Source organism: Miniopterus natalensis, chromosome 4 (genome assembly GCF_054644295.1).
Source record: "Miniopterus natalensis isolate mMinNat1 chromosome 4, mMinNat1.hap1, whole genome shotgun sequence".
NCBI classification, from domain to species: Eukaryota; Metazoa; Chordata; class Mammalia; order Chiroptera; family Miniopteridae; genus Miniopterus; species Miniopterus natalensis.
The window spans coordinates 75,030,279-75,053,711 of NC_142084.1; the positions used below are offsets into that span (position 1 = coordinate 75,030,279).

General features: G+C 49.0%; 1 protein-coding gene across 1 annotated transcript in view; it reads right to left on the bottom strand.

The window, feature by feature from the left end:
• The window catches only part of PEBP4 (phosphatidylethanolamine binding protein 4), a 182,795-nt gene extending 163,684 nt beyond the window's left edge, over positions 1-19,111 (bottom strand). The window contains exons 1-2 of the mRNA XM_016211715.2: positions 18,981-19,111; positions 12,658-12,784 (exon numbers count right to left, since the gene is read on the bottom strand). Coding sequence (XP_016067201.2) covers positions 12,658-12,784; positions 18,981-19,111 — 258 coding nt within the window. The remainder of the gene's footprint in view (positions 1-12,657; positions 12,785-18,980) is intronic.
• Positions 19,112-23,433: the final 4,322 nt, after the last annotated feature.

Below are 23,433 nucleotides of genomic sequence, written 5' to 3' on the forward strand. Positions count from 1 at the left end.
AGCTAAAATTACTGTTCAAATACCATGAACATGCTAATGATTTTAATTCAAATCATCAAATCGCCCTCCAGAAAAGACAAAACAATTTGTGCTTCTACCAGTAATGTATACTCTCTTTAAACTAACAAACAGATAAAAAATACAAAAATCAAAGTGCAAATTTGATTGGTTTTAAATGTCCATACTGTTTTTTAAATTACAGTTTTTGAATTACAAATGGAATTGAGCTTTCCCCCCATATTTTCAATGAACTTTCTTCTTTCTATAATCTCCTGTTAACAAGCTTTGCCCTCTTTCTCTGCGGGGCATTCGTCTTTTTCCTATCGATCTGTAAGCGCTCTTTACGCATAGAGATAATAGTCCTTTGCCATATTTGTGGCACATATGTTCTCTCAGCTTGTCGTTGGAATTTTATTTCTTTATGGCATTTTTTAAAGTGTAGAAGTTTCAAACATTGTTGTAAATCATACCCATCCTTCTTTTCCTTTATGGCTTTGCCCTTTGATTTTTATGCCCAGGCAGACCTTCTCTACTCTGAGATCAGATAAATATTTACCTGTATGTTGCTTTTCTAGTCATTTGATGGCTTTGTAGTTTTGGGGTTTACGCTGGGCCCTGGGCTTTTGCTAGTGAATGGAAGAAGTGAACAGGGAGGAGGAAATAGCTGTTCCACAATTACATGCCGGAAAAGGTACGCTTCACTTGGCTCTGGTTCCCTTTGGAAATGAGGAAGGGGGAGGATGGCGAGTGCCAGATGTATGGAGAGCTTGTGAGCAGCTTCCTTCTTAGCACATGAGATAGAAATCAAGGGATTAGGTTCCTAACCTGAAATTAACCACTATTCAATCTGCAAGATGAATAATGGCAGTTTTGCTGGCATTGTTTATCACCTAATACCAGTTTTTCACGCAGAGGCACTGGTGGGAGAGGAAATCTGGGACTTCAGTTCCCCAGAGATGTGCATCTTCCCTCCAGTCCAACCCTCCCAAGGGGCCCCAAGAGTTGGTAAGTACCAGGTGGGATGGTGTGACCCTGAGCAGAGGGTGGGAACCTCTGGCCAGGAGATGGCTGCTTTTCATCATCCCTATTTCAATCCAGTCCCAAAAACTTTTTGCCAAGGATGCTTGCCCCAAGATTCCAAAATCAGCTCTGCATGTACTGGCAAGGCAAGGGGTTTGTTCATTCATTCTTCAGGTTTACTGTGTCTGCTATCTGCATAGCCCTGTGTCCAGCCTTGTAGATCTGTTCCTTTTCAACCAGGGATAAAATATTTCCCTTCCAGCTCCCCATCTCCATTATCTATCTTTAAATCCTTAAAAAAAACAACGAAAAAACCCACAACCCTCTACCTTGAATCCCACGCCCTCTAGTCCATTGCCTGCCTCAGCTTTCATGTTGCAGGCTGCAGTGGTCACCTGAGCTTCGGGAAAGAGTACCACCACCACCACCATCATCACCACTATCATCACCATCACCACCATCATCATCATCACCACCACCATCACCATCACCACCATCATCATCACCACCATCATCACCACCACCACCACCACCATCATCACCACTGTCATCACCATCACCACCACCACCACCACCATTTACTGAATGCTTCCTGTGTCAGCACTGCCAGGCTTTACATACATAATCTCTCGTAATCTTCGTCAAATAATCTTTATTCAACAAACACTTATTAAATTGTGTACTATGTGGTAGAGACTGTTCTGGTACTTACTTGGGTGAATAGACCAGAGATTCCTGCACTCATGGATCTCAGATGGTAACTGTGAGATGGGAATGGATAAAACCAACAGACAAACATAGTAAATGAAGAAATTATGTGTAGGTTAGAAGGTGCTAAATACGATGGAAAGAAGTAGAGCGGGTAAGGGGGCTCAGGAGTGCCGGGGCTGGGCAACGGGAGGGCCTCCTTGAGAAGATGATGTTTGAGAAGGGACTTGAAGCAGCTGTGACGGCGCACCACAAAGATGTGAAGAGGAAGAGCGATTCAGGCAGAGGGAGCTGCTAGTGCAAGGGCCCTGAAACATGCCTGGTGTGGTCAAGAAACAGAAAGGATGCCAGGAGGCCCGGACCAGATGAATGAAGCAAAAAGGATGATTAAGAGTTGAAGTCAGAGAGATGACCGTGTGCTGGCTTACGCAGGGTCTTGTAAGCCATTGTGAGTGCTTTTGCTCTTACTCTGGTGACTTGGGGAGAAATGGAAGGATTCTGAGCAGAGGAGTGACATGATCCGGCCTGCAGATTTAAGGGCTCACTGTGACTGCTGTATTGAGAATATGCTTGGCGTTTGGGGCAGGCATGGTAGTTGGGAGACCAGCTAGAAGGTTATTGCAATAATCCAGGTAGAAGGGGGTGGCCCTGGCCAGGGTGTTAACGGTGGTGGAGAGAAGTGGTCAGCTTCTGGATATATTTTGAAAGTGAAGCCAAGAGGGTGTCCTGGTGGGATGAATGCATGCTGGAGGGAAAGGACAGTTGTTGATGACTCCAAGACACTCAATCGACACAGCTGGAGGCTGTAGCTGCTCTTTGCTGAGATGGGGAAAGAGGCAGATGGAGCAGGTTTGGGGGAACATAGAGACTTAGCACCCGGGATTGGACATGTTGCCTTCGAGGGGTCTATCAGATACCCCAGTGGCCCTGAGAGTAGGACACCATGTAGATGACACTTAAAGTCATGACATCGGATGAAACCACCAAGGGAGAAAGTGTAAATAAAGGTGAGAAGAAGGATGAGGTCTGATCCTCTATGCCCTGAACCTTTCGAGGAAGTGCTGGTTCACTCTCTCATCCACCCAACTCCTATTCATCCTTCAAAGCCCTGTTCAGCAGCATTCTAGGCTGGGCACTGGGTATGTGGGGTAGAGAGGGCTAGACACTGGAAATTCAGATACCAGCTCCCTCTTTCTGTCTGTCCTCTAGGCTGCCACATGCTAGGATGTGCCAACCAAGCAGCTGTCATGTCCGAGCAACCTGGGTCACCCTGTGTCATTTTTTTAAGTTGCTGGTTGCAGCCCCTGAATTGATTTTATGACCACAGGTGTATCTGAGCCCTCCGTTCTAGAAACTACTCTTGCCGGTATCCTTCTGGAAAGCCATGGACACTGATCCCAGGTGCTCAGCACCTACTGATGGGCGGGGGTCAGCACAGTGCCATACCTGGGAGCCCAGGATATCTACGTGAAGGAGACTGGGAAGTGAAGAAGCAGGAAAATCCAGAGCATGGGTCCCAGGAGCCAGGTGAAAAAATGTCGCCTAGAAGGCGTAAGTGACCCACTGGATCAAATGCTACAGGTCAGTGAAAAAAGATGAGAATTGAGAATTGGCTATTTGGCCCTTGCCCAGAAATGGATATCATACCCATTTAAGGTGAAGAAAGGAATCTGAGGGAGAAGTAACTTGCTCTAGGACACAGATGAGCTAGGACACAAGATAAGGGCTGTGCAAAGCCAGGGCCTGGCTGCTTCCCTGGCCCCCTTCCCCCCCCCCCACCCCCCCGAGACTCTGTAAACCCAGGGAGTCTGCTTGGTGCCCAGCAGCGCTCACTCTCGCTAGGCTGCTCACACTTAGAAAGTCTGCAGGTCAGGGAAACGTGATAAACAGAGAACCATCAGCACAATTTAAAACTCTTTCTAATGACGGCTGGGATGTGAGGAGCGTTTTTCAGTGCAAGTGGCTCTGCTCAGCATTCTTCCTTTCCTTTCAACGGAGGGGGGCACTTCATCCACCAAATTAGGGGCCTGGAGCTTGAGGGCATTTTGAGTTAGTGGCCCCTGGTTTAAGGAATTTCAGTCCAGGGATATTTATATTTGAATAGAAGAGCATTTTCACAACTGACTGGCAAAAGGAGTGATGGAGCGAGGGGCTCAAAGGTATGCATACTGGACCCTCTGATTCTCTATACCAGCCCGTCTCCTCTGCCCAACTGCCCTGGGCAATGCCTTCCTGCTCCAGAGGCCCATCAGCCTGCCTGCTCTAGTTTCATGGGGCAGGATGATGGTCACCTGTCTCCCCCTGGTGTCAGCTCTTCCAATGGCAGCCCCAGGAGATAGCAGGAGGCTATCTAGGCCTTCCCAGGAGCAGGCCTGGAGAGCCTTGCTTTGGGGTTGGCCTGGCTCTCCTCCCTCCATTCCGGGTCCCTCTGGGTCTTGTCTTTGTCCGCCAGGGGCTTGTCTCTACCCACTGGCATTGACCCTCTGAATTCCCAATGCTGCAAAAAGAACTCAGGGGCATTAGAAGGCCTGATGGCTTACCCAGACTCTACCTCTACCTCCTGTTAGTGATGCGGAGAAACCAAGGATCTCTGATTTGTGCAGGCCCTGCATCCCTGCATGCCCCCACCTCCCTCCCATCTTTCCCTTCGCTAAATCATTTATTATCGCCAGGCCCAATTATAAAGGGAGGTGGTGGAACGAGGGGAACTCCACATCCCACTCCTTCCTGGCGTTGGCTTAGGGTCTAGCTTCTTCCCTGGACCTGCAGCTGGTGGCTGAGGTGACAGCTAGGAAACAGCTCAGCCCATCTGGGGTAAACACTTAGGGACTATGGGGATGGAGCAGGAGTAGGAAAGAGCATGGCACAGGAACCAGGGGATCTGAGTTCCAGTTTCACCACCCCACTTAATGTATCCGTGCATTGGAGCAAAACTAATGTCCATGAGGTTGTGAGAAGACTCAAATGAAGTGCGAGGCGGCATGTGGACAGGCGTGGACTCAGGCTGAGCATCTGCCTTCTCCTGCTGACCTCCGGCCTCGGATTCCCCACCGTGGACAGAGACACCTGCCTGGCTTACCCCTCGGGACTGTGGGAGAGAAGGACTGTCCTCACAGGGAAAGTGGTTTGAAATTGTAAAGCTTGCCCGGCCGGGCGTGGCTCAGCGGTTGAGCGTCGACCTGGGATCCAGGCGATCGGGGTTCGATTCCTGGTCAGGGCACATGCCCGGGTTGCGGGCTCCATCAATGACTCTCTCATCATTGATGTTTCTGTCTCTCTCTCTCCCTCTCCTTTCCTCTCTCTGAAATCAATAAAGATATATTTAAAAAAAAAAAAAAGAAATTGTAAAGCTTACACTCTTGTTACCAAGAGGCAGCCCCCTTACCCGGCACCCTGCACTTAGCTCCCTGCCGGGGAACTGGCTACTCTCTTGTCCATCTCCTAAGCATGCAGAGGTCTCTGCCCTTGGGGAATTTACATTCTAGCTGGAGAGACAGGCAGGAAAACAAAGGGTGAGAACACCAGCGTGGCCACCAGGGGCAGGAGTGGGTGGATCCTGTCCACTTCAATGTCTTAGCTTCCCCAGAAGTGACAACTGGCCACTCACTGGGTTGGGCAAGGATGGACAGTGTTACCAAACCCCTGTGTGGTGAAGAAGGTGCTAGAATTGGAGTCAAGGGGCTCAGGTTACAGCCTAGGCTCTTTATAATCTGAAAAGGCTACACACTGTAGGATCACAACACTATGACATTCTGGAAAAGGCAGAAAACGGTGGAGGCAGTAAACAGATCAGCAGTTGCCAGGGTTTAGCAGGGAGGGAAAGTTGAGAAGGCAGAGCACGGAGGAACTGCGGGGCAGTGAAAACTACTCTGTATGATACTGTAATGGTAGGCACGCGTCACTGCACGTAAGCCCAGGCCCGCAGAAGGTCCAACACCAAGAGCGAACCCTAATGCAAACTCCCAGCTGTGGGTGATGACAAGGTGTTGGTGCAGGTTCGTCAGTTGTAACCAACATACCACTCGGGTGGGAGATGAGAGTGGAGAGGGTTGTTGGGGGCAAGGGGCATATGGAAATTTCTGTACGTTCTGCTCAATTTTGCTGTGAACCTAAAACTGCTCTAAAAAATAGTCCATTAAAAATAAATAGATATATCATTTCCCTCGAGCCCTGCCCTGCCGGCTCCCCACGGCTTCGGTTAGGGCCACAGGGGCTCTAAAATAGAACAATGCACTGTCTGAAGTTGGGGTGCCCTGGTAAGAGAGAGAGACCCCCTCAAAGTCCAGATGATATGACAGCTCCTCCCCTCACTGCTACCCCCCAGCTGCCACCCTGCCCTGTTCTTAGCCCCTTACCCACCAGGAGACTGTCAGACTGCAGTGGGTGCCTAGCAGCTGCTCCACCCAGCAGGGCCTCCTCACCTCCTCCTCTCCTCCCCTCGCCCCCAAGTCTACAAGCTTGAACAAATAGTAAGGGACATTATTACTCATTTAAAAATCCTCAAAACCTTTGTCTGAACTCTTTAGGCCACCACCTTCCCTCTTCAGTGAGAGCAAGCAGTGAGTCACTGCAGCCTTCAAAAGTTGACCGGTTGTCCATTTAAATGGCTCCAGTGAAGGCTGGGCAGCTATTTTAAAATCCCAGAAGCCTCTGCCCACACTCCCAACAGACCGCTGTGAACAGATCCCGAACCTGCAAAGAGCCCCACACAGACACTTGCCAAGTGACCTTTTTTTTAAGCCAGGACACAAACCCACTGAACTCTGCTCTTGGGTGCCCTCTGCCCCCTCCACGGAGCAACCCACACAGCTTTTCAAAGAAACATTATTTGATCTGAAAAACATCTGGAGCCCTCTTCCCCAGCACTTGCCTGGGAGCTTCTGGCTGACATCTGTTGCTCAACTGCAGAGCAAACATCCTGTGTGCCACCAGGGGCAACTCTGGACTGGCGGATGGGGACAGGCGGCTTTATTACAAAGTTCCTGGAGGGCTGGGCCCAGGGCTGACCAGGGGTTCTGCACACCCTGGGGCCACGAGTATAACAGCAGGAAAGGCAATGGGGGATAAGGGCTGGGAATGCAGATCAAGGCCAGGCAGCTTCTGATGAAGTGCCCGGGGAGCCACAGACAGTCACACAAGTGCTTCTGAGTCCATTCTGTTCACAGTGACCACAGTTCACATTCTCACTACTACCAGGTGCCCATGTGGGCAGGGCTGTGGTTTGGTTTTATCTGTGTCCCTGGCTCCTGGAACAGTGTCTGGCAGAGGGGCAGAGAGGAGAGCTCCACCAGGATCTGCTCTGGCGAGCCGACACGTGACAGACCCCGAGTCTGACCCTCATTGGGGACTGTTTCCCAGTAATCAGAGTGGCAAAGAGCAGGGGCTAGGAAACAGGAAACCTGACATCTTGGGCTGCTTCCTCCACGTCCCAGCTTTGGCAAGTGTGACTTTGGGTAGCGCCCCCAGTCTGCAGTTGTAGGGACCATCCCCGCCCTGCCAGCTCCCAATGCTGCTGGAAGGATGCTGCGGAATCCTGGAAGTTTCTTTGCAACCTAACAATCCCACTGCCATGGTTAGAAATGGCGATAAGTATTGCTCCTCTTTAACCTGGTCCTGTTGTGGTCACAGGCACCCCCTTAACAGATGGCTGAGCAGCCTGGGCTGGGATGAGACACAGATGGGTGATTTTAGCAGACTTTGACCAGGGACAAAGGGATAAAATGACATGTGAGCATTCTTGTCTAGGCGCTGGGTGCTGCCTCCCCAGGCCTGGCTCTACCTGTCACTCCACCCCCTCTCTATTACAACCTCACTGGCTCCTGCCTCTGGACCTCAGACCCACACAGGCCTCCCAGAGCCTCCCGCAACCCAAATCCTTCTTCTGCACCTTCCACCCCTTAGACTACAAGGCAGCCTCTTATCACAATGACAACTAATGCCATTTATTTATTAAGTTCCTGTGCTGAGCACTGGGTTATGGTTGAATCTCACTAATTCTTCCCTAAACCATCACTGGTACATTGGTGGGCCCTCCCCACCTTGAGTAGACCCCTCACCCTGTCCTGACTTTACCCACTGTCCTGGAACTCTTGTCCCCATTGCTCAAGACCAGTGGCACGCTGTCCCCCAGCCTGGCTGTGTGGGAGCCTCCCGGTTGTGTGTCTGACCTGACCTCTGCAGGTTGGCCACTGTTGACCACTCCATATCTTCACCTCAGTAAGCTCGGCCACCTGGAAGATTCCATTCCGCACCACTGAGTGCTGGGGACCCAAATCTAGGCCTCTAAGCAACACAGACACTACAGATGCAGGGTGGTGTAGGGAACTGCCTGCCCCTCCTGGTGGGAGGACAGAGTCACCTGCTTCCTGGGGAGGAGACCTAGGGCCTAGCTGAGCCCCATTAGAAAGCAGAGGGACGGCGGGACAGGACTGCAGTGGTCGGTGTTTTCCTTGAATGCAATGCACATTCCCCCGCTTAAAGGCAGTCTTTTCACTTCCAAAGGATTCCAGCTGCTTAAATTCAAGGTAAAGAATAAGCCCTGGTCAAGAAGCTTCTCGGGGGGCCTTTCGGTTTTCATGGGCTTGAGAAGGGACGCACTTTAAGATGTTTGCCTTACGACATACAGATGGCCAAGAGACACATGAGAAAATGCTCAGCATCGCTAATCATCAGAGAGATGCGAATTAAAGCCACAGTGAGGTATCACTCCATGCCTGTCAGAATGGCACCATCAACAAATCAACAAACGACCTGTGCTGGCGAGGGTGTGGAGAAAGGGGAACCCTGGTACACTGCTGGTGGGGATGCAGACTGGGGCGACCACTATGGAAAACAGTATGGAGGTTCCTCAAAAAATTAAAAATGGAGCTGACTTTTGACTCAGTGATCCCATTCCTAGGAATATATCCTAAGAATCCTGAAACACCAATCAGAAAGGATATATGTACCCCGATGTTCATAGCAGCACAGTTTACAATAGCTAAGATCTGGAAACAGCCCGAGTGCCCATCAGTAGCTGAGTGGATAAAAAAGCTGTGGGACATTTACACCATGGAATACTACGCAGCTGTAAAGAAGAAGGACCTCGTACCCTTTGGGACAGTGTGGATGGACCTGGAGAAAATTATGCTAAGTGAAATAAGCCAGGCAGAGAAAGACAAATATCACATGATCTCGCTTATATGTGGAATCTAAAGAACTTAATAAACTGATGAACAGAATAGATTCAATGACATGGAAGCATGGATCAGACTGACGAATGTCAGAGGGATGGAGGAGGACGGGTGGGTGGAGGGGGAGAGAATAACCAAAGAATTTATATGCATATATGCACAACCCAAGGACACGGACAGATGTCCCTTTTTCTCCCCAATGACCCGTTCCGCCCATCCCCTCCCCCTCCCCAGTCCCTCTCCCCACCATTGTCCGTGTCCTTGGTCACCCAGTCAGCCAACATGGGGTTTGTGATGCTGTTAGGGGCTGTGGGTGGCTCAAAGAAATACAACACACAGTCTTGTTATAAATGAGTTGAAGCTATGAATATACAACGACAATACAAAACAGAAGGAAGTAAACGCTGAGTTTGGAAGGTAGACGACATTGAAAAGGCTCAGAGAAAGAAGAGATCAGCTAGGAATGGGGGCAGATCCCAGAGGGAGAGAGGCAGTCAGGGAAGGCTTCTTAAGGAGGAAGCATTTTGGTGGGTGCAGGGTGCCCCAGAGTGCAGGGTCCAAATACAGGGAGTAACCTGAGCAAAGGTGTGGAGGCAGAGGCAACCTGTGCCCACTGCAACCCTCTCTCCAGGGCCTGGGAGCCTGCATATGTGTGTGTAGGGGGAGGTGCTCCTTGTAATGTCCACTGACATGCACTGCTTTGGTGACACTGCTTTAATCACCTTTTAAGGAAGGCATTGTCCTCTTCCATCAGGCCCTGGGCCCAAAGGAAATTCCTTTATCTTCTTTGTCACTAGGACTCAAGCTCCCCCCCCCCCCCACACACACACACTTTTGAGCAATAGCACCCATTTCCCCTTCAACTTTCCTGGTCATTGTCTCTCTAGAGGTGTGTGTCCCTCTACCCTTAAAGAGAAGCTAGCCACTGTCTCATTTCTCACTGTCCCTGGACTGTCGCTATCTCCTTGCCACCACCTTCCTTAGAACACTGCTCTTTCTGTCCTAGGAAAGCATCTTCTCATCAAGCCTGCCCTGACCATGCCAGCTCCCCAGGGTGTCCCTGGGAGCCCTTGCCAGTGGCCCAGGGGTCAAGCCTCTGGAGATGGGTAGGCCTAGGTTTAAACCCTGTCTCTGCCACTTTCCAGCTCTGCGCTTAGCCTAGTTACTTCCTTCTGTAGAAACTCTTTTTTTCCTACCCAACACCTTTCCCATTCTGATAACCAGCACCTTGCTTCTCCTTTGGGGGAAGCATCCTCTTCTGCTTTTAGCCTTCATAGGTTAAGGGGGGCTGCCCAGTTCACTGTTTGGTTCAGGGATGGGCATGTGATCCAACTGGGACAAATCTTGGGACTTTTAATGGTTAGAAAGGGTCAATCTATTCCCACTGGGATTGATAAGCTAGTAAAACAGAAATCTGAAGCTGGTGAGGGTAGTCTTTGTCACCACAAAGAAAGTCTAATTTATACACATAACCTGCAAATTAAAAAATAGAGAAAAGGAACATAGATAGATAGATTCCTGGTGATGTTGTTTGAGTACCTGGGTACAGCAATGCCTGAAGGCATCCCCAGAGTTTTCAGTTTGTGAACCTATAACGTCTTCCTTTTTTCTTTTTTTCTTTTTTTGGCTCAAGCTAGTTTGAGTTGGTTTTTGTCACTTGCCACAAACAATCTCAATTAAAGAAAAACTTAACTTGCAGGCTTGATGAGAGCATTAAATGAAATGACACGTGCATAGTACTCGGCAAAAGCGGGTACCACCTGATGAATGGTGGCTTTTGATAACTAACTGAATCTGCCTTCTTAAGGTCGAATTTCCATAATGTGTAGTTCTATAGTAGTACAAAGCTACTTTTTCTTTCTTTCCACCACTTCGACCAACCTTTCTCTGTGAAATCTCTGCCTTCCTTGACTTTCTTAACCGCAGCTCTGTGTCCTTCCTAAATGTTCAGGTCTTCTTTCTCACCCCACCTCAGGGATGAGACAGGATGGGAGATTCCAGGATCTGGAGTGGGTGATATCTTCTCTGCCTTATGTGCCCATACCCCAGGACAATCAGTATGAACTAAACCCAACCTAAGGCAAAGATTTTCCAAACTTACTTCAAATGTATCCCTCGCAAGGACACCAGGTACTCAGGGAAGGTCTACACTGCCATCTAGTGGACATCTGCAGCAATACCATGAGTGTCAGAACCCTCAACCCTCTGCTGAGAATCCCTCTTAGGACAGTTAATAGGCTGTAAAATCATCTGGTCCAACCTCCTCACTCCTTAAGTGACAAACACCAGGATGAGTGAATTAATGGTGAGCTGAGAGTTCTGTCCCACCAGGCGACATCATTCTCATCTCCAAAGGACTGGGCTCCTGCCCTGCTTCTTCAGCCCTCCACCCCCTGTCCCAAGAGTTAGAATCACAGCAACCTACATTTCCCCTGCTTCTCCCACCTGTCCATGGTGTGGCCCAGGCCAAGGGTCTCCACGGGGGTGGAGTTGACATTTGTGCATCAGTGTGCATGCGTGTGCAGAGGACTTGGAGGGTGGAGGGAGAGGAGACTCAGCAGGTCTCCTGGTTACTTGCTTGCTAGGACTCCCAGAGGAAAGGATTCTTGTCACATTTGCAAACACGTACTGCCAAAGCCTGTCAACGCTTCGGTCCCTGATAGTGAAAAACAGTCCAAGAAAGAAAGAGAAACCTACCCCTCTGCCTCCAAGTAATCTGCGTGACCCCACCCTCACTGACTACCTTGCTCTGCCTGTGCTGACAGCTGTCGCAGGCTGCGCTGACAGAAGGGAGGAGCCTGCCATGGCCTCTCTATGTCACCATGCAGAGGAGCCCTGGAGGCTGGCCTTGGTGTGCCTGCCATCACACACTGATGATGACCCTTTGTCTCCACCCATTCGTGGTCTGAGCCCTGGACATATGACAGTCCTTGTTCCTGGGTTGACACCGGCACCTTCCACTAAAGCAAAGCAAAAAGTGAAGGTCACCTTTCACCCCTGGATGCTTTGGGGACTCAGTCTGGCCCAGGAGTCAAGGAAGAAATAAAGGGCGACCAGAACACTGGAGCAGCTCTGCCAGGACATGGCTCGGATACTGGGAGCAGCAGCCACAGACCCACTTCCCGGTTCCATGGCCCTTCCCCAAACCAAGGGAACCTTCCAGATCAATATGATACTAATCATTTCCCAGTAAAAGGAATAGTTATTTCCAGTTTCTAAAGTTCTCCAATCTTCTATTTTAGACACCTTCAGGTGAGCTTCTGAGCATGTTTCATATTGTGATGACTGAGTCCAGACACACTGACCCCCACTTGTTCAGCCTACATGAGATGTGCTGCCCTTTACAAACAAGCTCCTCCCCATTCAGAAAATCATTCTGAAAGCCCAGCCACCTTGAGCCTTGGGAAAGAACTCCCCATACCCCTCTCCTCCTTTTCCCTGTGGACTCCAAAGCATGCCCCAGCTGGTCTCTGCGATGACCGAGGGGCCAGGCTTGGGGGCTCAGGAACTGCAGAAGCAGTGAAAGGGCCCGGGCAGAGTGGCCCCTGAGCCTGGACAAAGCTCTCCCAATCTGCAATCCGCCTACCCACCGAATCTCCTCCAAGGCTGTGGGGCTGCTCTAAGGAAGGCACATGTTTATGGCAACAGCCATCTGTTACCACCAGACTCAACCCAGATGGCTCTGCACACAGCTTCTAGTCACTGAGATGAGCAAGCTCAGAGGCTCTCATCCTCCAGGCCAGACCTGCTCACTTACCTCCTTGGCCTCTGGGAACGTGACATTTGGATGGGGCCATTTGGTGATCTTCTCCCTGTAGTTGTTGCATTCAGGAACATATATGCAGGTGAGATTCTTCAGCTCTTCGTAGGAAATGTGAAGGCCCCTACAGAGAGAGAGAGAGAGAGGTGGTTGGCCCATGTCAGGGTTTTAGGGAGCCTGGGGTTTATAAGGCTTCAGTCTAGCACTGTTGGGAATGTAAAGTCAAGTGGGATTGAATCCTAGACCTGCCACTAACTAGCTATGTGACCTGTGTGGCCTAAGAGGTACTTAACCTCTTGGTGCCTCAGTTTATTCACCTGTAAAATGGGGATACTAACAGTATCTTAGTACAGGGTTGGTGCTAGAAGTAAGTGATTAGTGCAAAGAGATCAGGAAGTGTTAGCTATCATCAGGGTTTCCTTCTCAAAAAGAACATACATCATAGGCAAACATGGTCAGTGTCTTTAAAGTAGTATTTGATTTATAAGACTAGTATTTAAACATTGCTTTTCAGGAATTTTTTATCACATAAAGAAAGGTTTAGCAAATTAACACAGCCTTCTTCATGGGCACAGACTGTTCTTTCCCCTACACAATTGAGATCCTCTCAATGTTTGGAAATCCCACCACTTAAATAATCTATTTCTTTGGGTCAGGTATTGCCCATACCCTAGGCTCCTGAACTACTATTCATTGCACTTTCAAAATGCAAATATCTCTCAGCGGGTGAAATACCTAGTCACTAAGGCTATAGTATGCATTTATTTATCTACTTTCTCTCTGAGAAGAATGGGTCTCAACAGCCTGAGTGCTCTGAGGATTGGACTCAATGGGAAGGCTGATCCCACACCACCACCAGGTGAGCCTTAAGGGCTCACCTGTATTTGAAACTCAGAGATGTAAGCCAGGCTTTCAAATAGATTTTTTAAAAATAAAATCTTTGTGCCTTTTTTTTTTTTTACTTGCTTCTTTCTTCTTGCCCTTCTGTGATGTTTTGTCACAAATACCCAGGGTCTCCATAGGGTTTGTCAACTGATGGTCATTGGTGCCAGTTCAAAACCAACAGTAATCCCCAATTTGGGTTATGGTGAAGGAGATGACTTCTTCACAGCTCAGCTGTGATACAGCATGACTGTGGAACAGCTCAATAGTGTTACATCTCAGTTACGAAGCAGCAAGGCTGCGAGGCACCCTGGGTGTGACGTGGCATGGCTCCTTTCCAGCTAGACAGCTCTGCTCCACTCAGGTAAATTCCACTCCGGCGAGGAGTAAACAGTCTTCGGTGGATAGAAAAAGTGTGCTCTCTGAGCTGGAGGAGAGCTGACTTATATGCAGAGAAGTCCACATCCCCTGGTTAGTTTGTTCTCATGCAAAAGAGGACCCCAAATCCTCACAATTTGATTGGTTCAAAAAGCACAGTTCTGCCTGGCCAGGCGTGGCTCAGTGGTTGAGCATCAACCTAGGATCCAGGAAATCAAGGTTCGATTCCCAGTCAGGGCACATGCCCAGGTTTCGGGCTCGATCCCCAGCAGGGGGCGCGCAGGAGGCGGCCGATCAATGACTTTCTCATCATTGATGTTTCTCTCTCTCTCCCTCTCCCTTCCTCTCTCTGAAATCAATAGATATATTTTTTTAAAAAAACCACAAAAGGCTGTCCTGATTGGTCAGAATGGAGCTGCTCTGATTGGTTGGTGAAGATGCTAATAAGGATATAGCTGTGCAGCTCCAATTGGACAGGAAAAATCTCATTCCTATTGGTTGAAATACAATTCGGGGAACTCCTTTATAAGGGCTGGCTCAGATGGCAGGAACACAGTGCAGGCGGGCAGCTTGCAGGCTTGTGTTAAAAGCTCCTGTTGGCAACAGCTGCTAGGCTCTGTTTATAAATTTTAGCCCAGTTAGCCACCAGGAGCCCTTCTCAACAGGAGCATTCATTCTCAGGTCAACAGATTCACTTGGTTAAGATGACTCATTGAGAGAAGGAGATGTGAGTCCTCAGCCTTTCCAAATAGCCCAGCATGGCTGAGCAGCTCCGTAGCCCACCATTGGTCACCCAGAGCCGCCCATGGTTTCCTGCTGGGCGTGATGCCTGAAGGGGATCCAGTGAAAATTTATTTGGGGTAGTAGACCTGGAGGGGGAGATCCCAAAGTCTGAACCTGGGAGAAAGGCAAGGACAGCTTTCTGGTGAGGAGCCCCACATTCCCCCTTCTGACCCCCCTTCCAGAGGCTTCTGAGGTCCTATCTAGGCAAAGGCAGGTGGGACATGCAACACTCGTCAGATACAAGATTACTCCTCAGGCCAACACCCCAATGCCAGGACGCAGGCCAACTGAGGCAGGACAACTCACTGATGCCACGTAGCTGAACCACTGGCTTGCTGAGCAAACTTCCAAGTTTACAGTCATTGCTTTTGGATGGCATGGTTATAATAGCTTTTGAAGAACTTTTAGAGGATGGGTTTTCATTTATCTTCACAGCAGCCTTTCAAGGATCATTTGGTTTGTTTCTACCACAACTCCTGCTGCTGCAGCTTGTGAGAACTGAGGCCAAGAGAGATATAGAGGTGGAGATTCATCACATGGCACAGAACTGGGAAAGGCCAAGGTTCAGGGAGGAGGGAAACTGAGGGCCAGAGGGGCCTTCCCTGGGGAACAAACAGGTCTCGTGTTTTTATCCGGGTAGAGTTGCTGCATGTGCTAAAGTAGTGAAATAAAATCAGCAGGTTGACATTTGGTGAATGGGCCTAAAGCCACTGAGAGTGGACTTGCAAGGTATATGCCAGGGGGCCAGGGTCAGTGCCCCAAGCCCCAGTCACACCCATGGGGCACCGCCAGGCAGGGTGTGAAACTTCCTGTTGCTTGACATAGCAGGACAAGCCAAGGGTCATGCACGGGCCTCTGTCCTGATCAGCAGCTTCAGACGATCAAACCAGCCTAAAAGAAGATCTGGACAAGCCGAAGATGAACGGAATCAAAAATTAAATCTAGTAAAAATACACTTTAAAACTTGCATTCAAGTTCATAAACCTTGAAGGGCTATCTTCCTGCAGTGAGTGCTTGCTCTGCTCACAGTATTCCTTACGTTGGGCATGTTCTAATCTCTACCCCAAGATTTGGGGCAGCTCCTGTTCTCTTGACAAGACTAGAATGCATCCGAGAAAGTGGGGGGAATCTCACCTTGGGCATTATCTGACACTGCAATACAGATGGGGTGGGGGTTGGGGGGAGGAAATGTCATTTATTGGACCACCCCAATAGATCAGGTGCATCACATAATATTATTCCATTTCATACAATAATATCTTGTAGCAGCTACTGTCATTGTTCTCATTTCCCAGATGAGTACACTGAGACCCAGAGAAAGCTAAGGAACTAGCCCAGGTTCTCATAATTCGTGAACTGAGGTAGAAAGAGGGACATGGGTGTAGCAGACAGTGTCCAAGATGCCTCCAATGATCCCTGTGCCCTCATGTTACCCCTCGCCTTGAATGGGGGCTGGATTTATGACTTGCTTCAAATAAAGAGAATACAACAGAAGTGATAGGATGTCACTTCCAGAATTATAAGGAGATGATGGCTTGTGCTTGGAGGCCCTCTTTCACATGTTCTTCCTCTCAAATCCTTACTTTGAGCTGCTATGTTGTAAACAACCCAATGGAGAGGCCACATGGCAAGGTGACCAAGGCTGTCACAGCCACATGAGCGAGCGCAAAAGCAGAGCACCCCACCAGTCCAACCTTCAGATGAGACTGTGGCCCCATCAGCTTCACTGAAACCTCCTGAGAGACCTTGAGCCAGAGACACCCAGCTAAGCCAGGCCCGGAGGAAATGTGAGACAGCAAATGTGTGCAGCTGCTTCATTTCAGGGTAATTTGTTGTGCAGCAATAGAAAGCGACTACAGCAGGCTTGTCTACACTTTCCCCCCCATACCACACAGCTTCCCCAGGGAGTCACTTATCTTTTCCAGGCTTCTGTTTGACCCTTTGTCCTTGTAAGAATTGGATTAAAGAAAAACAGCTTCCCAGCTGTGCCCTTAGAAACGGCTCAGAATTCCAGCTGCCCGAAAGCAAGGGTGGAGATGAAGCTGCTTTCACAGAGGCACGAGGCTTCTCAGTGGGCAACCCCACCCCCTACTGCATGGTCCTCAATGTGAAAGTGTGGGATGCCACACTTAAAAAAGAGCAATGGGTCTGTGTTCAACCGACCCTTCCTGAAAGTGCAGGCCCAGAGCCAAGGCCCCTGAGGAGGAATTGACAAATGGAGGTGGAAACCCAGCTGTGGGGGAAGACAGGGGCAGGGGGCATGACATCTGTCTCCAAACATTCAAAGGACCATCCTGACCAGGTAGCTCAGTTGGTTGGAGTGTCGTCCCAATACACCAAGGCTTCAGGTTCAATCCTCAGACAGAACACATGCAAGAATCAACCAATAAATGCATAAGCAAGTGGAACAACAAATCAATGTTTCTCTCTCTCTCTCTGGCTCTCTTTCTCTCTTCCTCTCTCTAAAATCAATAAACAAAAGAAAAAAGAAGAAAGGCAGCCCCTTTCTTGAGATTAGGATGTACTCTGAAGGGTGGAGATTTTTCAGCACAGAAGAAAGGGCTTTGGGGCCACTTGTGTGGGGCAGCAGGGAGAGAGAAGATAGTTGAGTGGACTCACCCAAATAAAGGGGGTTGTACAACTATGGTTCTTTTGATTCTGAGATGGAGCCAGGGTTCTGACTCTATGTTTTTGTCAGTCTGGAGTAGGTGAGCTTTTGTTCCAGAAGAGCTTTTCTCTTAATGTTTCCAGCTGCTGTCACTATACATAAAATTCCTCCTTTATAGATCAGTCCCTTTAGTTATCAAGTTCTTACTTGAGGAATTTCCTGTTAGACTCTAAATATGCATAGGAGGAGTGGCTTCAGGTTGTGGGGGGTTGTCTCTCATAGGTCAGAAGCCTGAGCTGAGTAGGTTTCTTGGGGCAGGGCCCCAGCGTAGGATGTGCTGATCCCTGCTCAAGGCTCTGATGTGTCCATGATGTGCTCACATTCAGTGATGAGCTTTCATAAGCAAAAATCTCCAGCAGGAATAAAGATAAAGCTTCCTTTTTGCAACAATGATTTACAACCTGAAGACATTTCCTAGCACACAACTTTAGTGTCAGAAGTCCATGTTTCTCAAACTGGTGTGTTCTGGGGAGTCCTAAGAATGGCTCCTGCTATGGTCTGAATGTTCATGTCAACTCCAGTAAGCACACACATCTGACCATTTCTTATGCTTTCCACAGTGTGGGAGACACAGGGAAGCACAGAGGCACCCCACAAGGGGACAGTCACCATGGTCCAGCCCTGCATGCCCTGCCCAGTGGACCTGCCAGCTGTGGGGCCTTGACCTTCTGCCTACCGGAGGAAGAAGTCAGTTCACCGCTGAAGTTTCCGCTCAGCAGAGCACCTAGAGGGCCGGCACCCATGTGTGAGAGGCAGACATATTCCCTCCTTTCTCCCACACAAAACTTCACCCAGGACTGTTTCACTAGAGTTTAAAAAATGTACTGATGGGGGCAAAATTTGTTGGGGGGGGCTTCAACTACCTAACTTTTTAAGGGAAAAGATGTATTTATCTTTCTAAAAGCAATGTCTGTAAGAATTCAAACATACATGAGAAGATAGAGAAAGAAGTTCCTCCTCCCTCTCTCACTTCTGTTGGCTTCAGTGGGAAAACACACTGGCCACTGGGGGGGTGGCAAAGTGGCTGGGGCAGCCCTCAGGATGACCCATGATGAGTAAGACTGACTTTTCTAACCAGCAGTCTATGAGGAGGGAGCTAAAATCCCACACAGCCAGAGAGAATCTCCTGCCCTGGGAAGGGAAAAATCCAGCCTCTCCGCCCAGCCTCCTCCCTGGACAGCAACCAGTGGCCATATCCCCTGAAAGGCCAGCCCATCCCAACACTCTTGGGGCCTGTTACTGAAAAGCAAACAAGCAGCTCTCAAACTGCCAGTTTTCTTTAAAGTGCCATTTTGTGGGGGGTGGGAGCATTTCAGGCTATAGCGCAGGATGGTCTCTCAGGGTCCCAGGAAGGAGGGTGAGGCCTGCCCCTCAGAGCCCCAGGAAGGGTCAGCCACATCCACATACTGTCCTAGTCCCAGGAGAGCAACCCTCTGGAAGGCAGGAGCCCAGCTCAGAGTCCTCTATTTTCTCAGTGCCGTCCCCATCAAGGTGGTCTCATTGTCTGCCTGTCTGCAAAGGCTGCCTTAGGAGAAGGTGCTCCTCGGTTCTGGAAATACCCTTCCCGAGACCTCTGCCCAGCTGCTTTCTGGGGTCCCACCAGCCTTACGTGCAGAAGACATTATCCTCGGCAGGCAGCTGCTGGTACACACACACGTCCCTTTTGTCCCAGCCTCTGGTGATCATCATTGTGAGGCCCAGAAACAGGGCTCTCGTGACCAGCCTCATTGTCCAGCCCATGGGCACCTGGAACAGAAGGAGACTTTAGCTCTGCCAGCCCCTGTCACCTCGCAAGCCCCACCCCAGGAGCCCACCTGGAGGAACAGAGCCCTCTAGAGAGCAGAGGGAAAGCAGCAGGCAGCTGCTGGGCACAAGTGCTTTAGGAGGACCTGGGCCTATGCCAAATTGGACTCAGTTTGCAGCCTTGGCCGAGGCCCCTCCTCTGTCAGCAAGGCTCTTCTGTCACTCAATTCCTGGCTGCCAGGGCCCGGAGCAGGCTGCAAAGCAGAGGTGCTTATACAAGCCCCGGCACAGTGCTGGTGCATGCTGCCCCCTTTCCTGCAGCTCTACAAGCCTTCTTCTCTGGAGACAATTATTTTGGGAGAGTGCTGAGTTCAGCACTGCTGCAAGGTGCAGTCAGAGGAGCCCTTCTGTCCTCAGCTGGCCCTTCAGAGCTGGCCTCAGGGCTGAGGTGGCCCTGCCCCACGTGAGCAGCTCCTCCTACACAAGATCGCTGCATCCAAGCACATCCACTACTGGGCAGCCGAGGCTGTCAAAACAAGTGAAGGAGGAACTGTGGGCAGGAAAAGCAGAGCTGTCCAAGAGGCACAGCCCAGCCAAACCCCTGCTTGAATTAAAACAACTAAGGTCAGGTTCTTGCAAGCACCCCAGAACCTGCCCCCAGCCCGAAGCCTGGGGTCACCAGCTTCCCAGGGTTTGCCTTAAAGCCAAAGGAGCAGGCTGGGCCTTGACCAACCAACCACACACAGGGCAAGTGGTGAGGGCAGGGTGAGGAGCTGGTCTGAGGAAGGGGGGCCGAGGGCTGAGACATATGAAACTCCTCCTCAGGAAACAGGCCTGCAGGAAGGGGCGGGTGGGACTCTGATTGGAAACAGAACTGGCAGGGGAAGGTCAAAGGCGGTTCTCCTGCAGCCTTTCCAATTGATCTACTCTATTCTATGAGATAGGGGTGTGGGGAAGTTCACCAGCCCTGAAAGGAGGAGTTCGGAGCTCTGCTCTGAGCTCCTTCAGGCTGCTGGTGGAATGGGAGTGCTATTCCTAACATGCACCAGCTCCCCCTTTCAGAAACAAATAATATGACCTTGTGGCCCCTGTGCCTTGCTAAGGAATATGAGATTATAGCCATAAAGTTATGCAGCTAGATCTTTAGAGAAACTATTTCAGCATAGCTTGCTTTTTGGTTGAATTCCTGCTTTCAGGATTCCAGCTTCCAGCAAAAAGCCCTTCTTTGGGGCTACACTTCTTAATAATGAGACTCCCTGAAGTATGACAAGGGCTCCCCCACAGAGAACTCATTCCCAAGAACTCCCCAACTGGAAAGTGTCTCCTGGTAGCCTCCTCACAAAATGGTTGTGAGAATGAAATGAAATTAATTAGGTAAGACACTTAGTGAACTACCTGGCACCTAGGGAATGCTCAATAATTTATGGATGGTATAGCTATTCTTCCACAGATCCATCCATTCATTTGCTCATTCATTCACAATCCAACAGGTATTGAGTGCATCCCCTGTGCTGGGCCCATGCCAGTCCCGAGGTATAAGGTTCCTGCCCTCATGGAGCTCACAGGACAGCCAAGCCAGAGGGCAGTGCTGCCAGAATGATTGTTCAAGGTCAAGAGTCTCTTGTCTTCAGAGTGGCAGCCACTAGAGAAGCCAATACTTTCCTGGGTGCCAACAGCCCTTAGCACCAGCAATGAATGTCTGTCTGGAGGAGGGGGAGCATCCTCAGTGCAGGGTTGCTCCTGGTGAGCCCACTCATATCAGCAATTCCTTCTCACTCAGTATGCTCCAGGCTTTTATCATTGAATCCTCATGATGATCCTCTGAAGTACCAGAGACTTGGGTAGTAAGTGGCTGACCTGGGACTTGAACCCATGCTATCTCACTCCAAACTCGATGCTCCTTAACCACTCTGCTCTACTGCCCCCTCTTACAGCTTGGTTGTTCTCTCACTTGCTCCACTTCTAGTCCCTTTGTTCTTGGAATAGGCCCAGAATCTTCCACGTAGCCCACACTGCCCTGTTTGATCTGGCTCTTCCTGCCTCTCTAGCCTTGCCTCTCTACTCTCCACTGCTCACTTCTTAACTCCAGCTATTCCCTCAAGCTCCTTCTTGCTCCAGGGCCTTCCTATGCCCTGCCCCACTTCCCGCCCCATTTTGGTAAATAGCAGAAGCTCATTTCCCTAGAGAAACTTACTTTGACCGCCAGGGTCCATTAGATTTCAGTTAGACAGAATTGGAGCCCTTGACTCCTTTCCTTACTGTTCTCATATAAATTCTTTTGTAATTATTTGCTTAGTGATTTGCTCATAGTTCCAGGCAGCACTCAGTCTGTGTCTAGCATTCCAAGTGCAGCCCCCAGCCTGTCTAGATGCTTCATAAATTCTTGTTTGAATGCCTGACAGACTTGACACTTCTGTTTCTCATACTCCTTCTATTCACTCAATAGCTCCTAACGCTCTATAAACATCTGTAGGAAACTAACCACGCAGGTTGGCACCTGGCCCTGGATTCCTTTTGCTTATTTATCGAAACTTCTCTGGCTTGTTTTCCTACAGAGATATCTGACAGAATGTAGTGGTTCTTGGTATTTTCAAATCTGATATTTCTCTTGGGGGTTCACAGGATTTTGCTTCATGTTTAGTCTTAGATCTAGGAGGGGCACGTCCAAGGCCAGGGAGGCACAGCTCCTCCTCCCCATCACCAGTCTGTTTTACTCAATTGACTCACTTCTGGAAGCTCCCATCTCCAGATCCATCTCTGAAGCCCCTTTCTCTTATTTCAGTCACCTGGGCTGGGATGATCTCCCAACATCATCAATCAGGACAAACCTGTGAGCTTCTTGAGGTGCCTTGATCCATCCAAACCCCGGGATCTGCTGGACCAGTGCTGCTGAATACTTAACTCCCTGTCTCATCCCTCCAGGCCTCCTGTGCCTGACACTCCCTGTCACTACCCAGGTGTCATCTCCTTTCTTTATCCAGACACAGACTCTTATCCTTTCCCTTTCTCCTAAACTTTTCCACTAATGCCCTCTAGAATCTCTGAACTGTAGTGACCAAATTCCTCCTGGATGCCAGGGGAACCAACCATGTGATTGGAGGGTTGAAACTTCCATTCCCCACCTATAACCACCACCCTCACCCCCATGGAGAATCAATGACTAGTGGCCAATGATGTAATCAATCATACCTATATGATGAAACTTCCATAAAAACCAAAAAGGACAAGGTTCAGAGAGTTTCCAGGTTGGTGAACACATGGAGATTTGGGGAAAGTGGCACACTCCGAGAGCATGGAAACTCTATGCCCCTTCCCACGCAACTTATCCTATGCATCTCTTCCATCTAGTAAGTAAAATGTTTCTCTGAGTTCTGTAAGCCACTCTAGTAAATTAATCAAACCCAAGGAGGGGGGTCATTGGAACTTCTAATCTATAGCTAGCAGGTAAGAAGCCCAGGTGATAACCAGGACTTAAGATTGACATCTGTGGTATTTTGCTATGAAAGCCTGGAAAACTAATACATTTGTCTTGTTCCAGATCCTCAGGAAAATTTTTTCAGTCTTTTACTATTGAGTATGATGTTTGCAGTGGGGATTTCATATATGTTGTCAGCAGGGTTGGTTTCTCTTGAGGCCTCTCTCCTTGGCTTGCAGATGGCCACCTTCTCTCTGTGTCCTCACATAGTCTTTCCTCTGGCGTCTCTTTGTGTGTCTACATTTTCTTCTTATAAGGATGCTAGTAGGATTGAATAAGACCTATCCTAATGGTCTCATTTTAACTTAATCACTTATTTCATCACTTGTATCTTCAAATACAGCCATATTCTTGGCACTGGGGTTAGGGCTTCATCATGTAAATGCTGGGACGGGGGTGGGGACACAATTCAGCCCATGATAATAAGGATGCCCACTTTCACTACTTCTATTCAACACACTATTAGAAGTTCCAGCCAGAGCAATTAGACAAGAAAAACAAATAAAAGGCAAATTGGAAAGGAAGAAGTAAAGTTACCTCTGTTTGCAATCAGAGGTAACATGATTTTATATAGAAAACTAATAATTCAGACAAAGCTAAGAAGTAAATTCAACAAGGTTTCAGAGTACAAACTCAACACACAAAAACCAGCTGCATTTTCATACATTAACAAAGAACAATCTGAACAGAAATTTAGAAAAGAATTCCATTTACAATGGAATAAAAAAGAATAAAATACTTAGGAATTAACTAAGGAGGAGAGAGACTTGTACATGGAAAACTACAAAACATTGCTGAAAGAAATTAAAGAAGACACATATAAATGAAAAGAAATCCTGTGTTC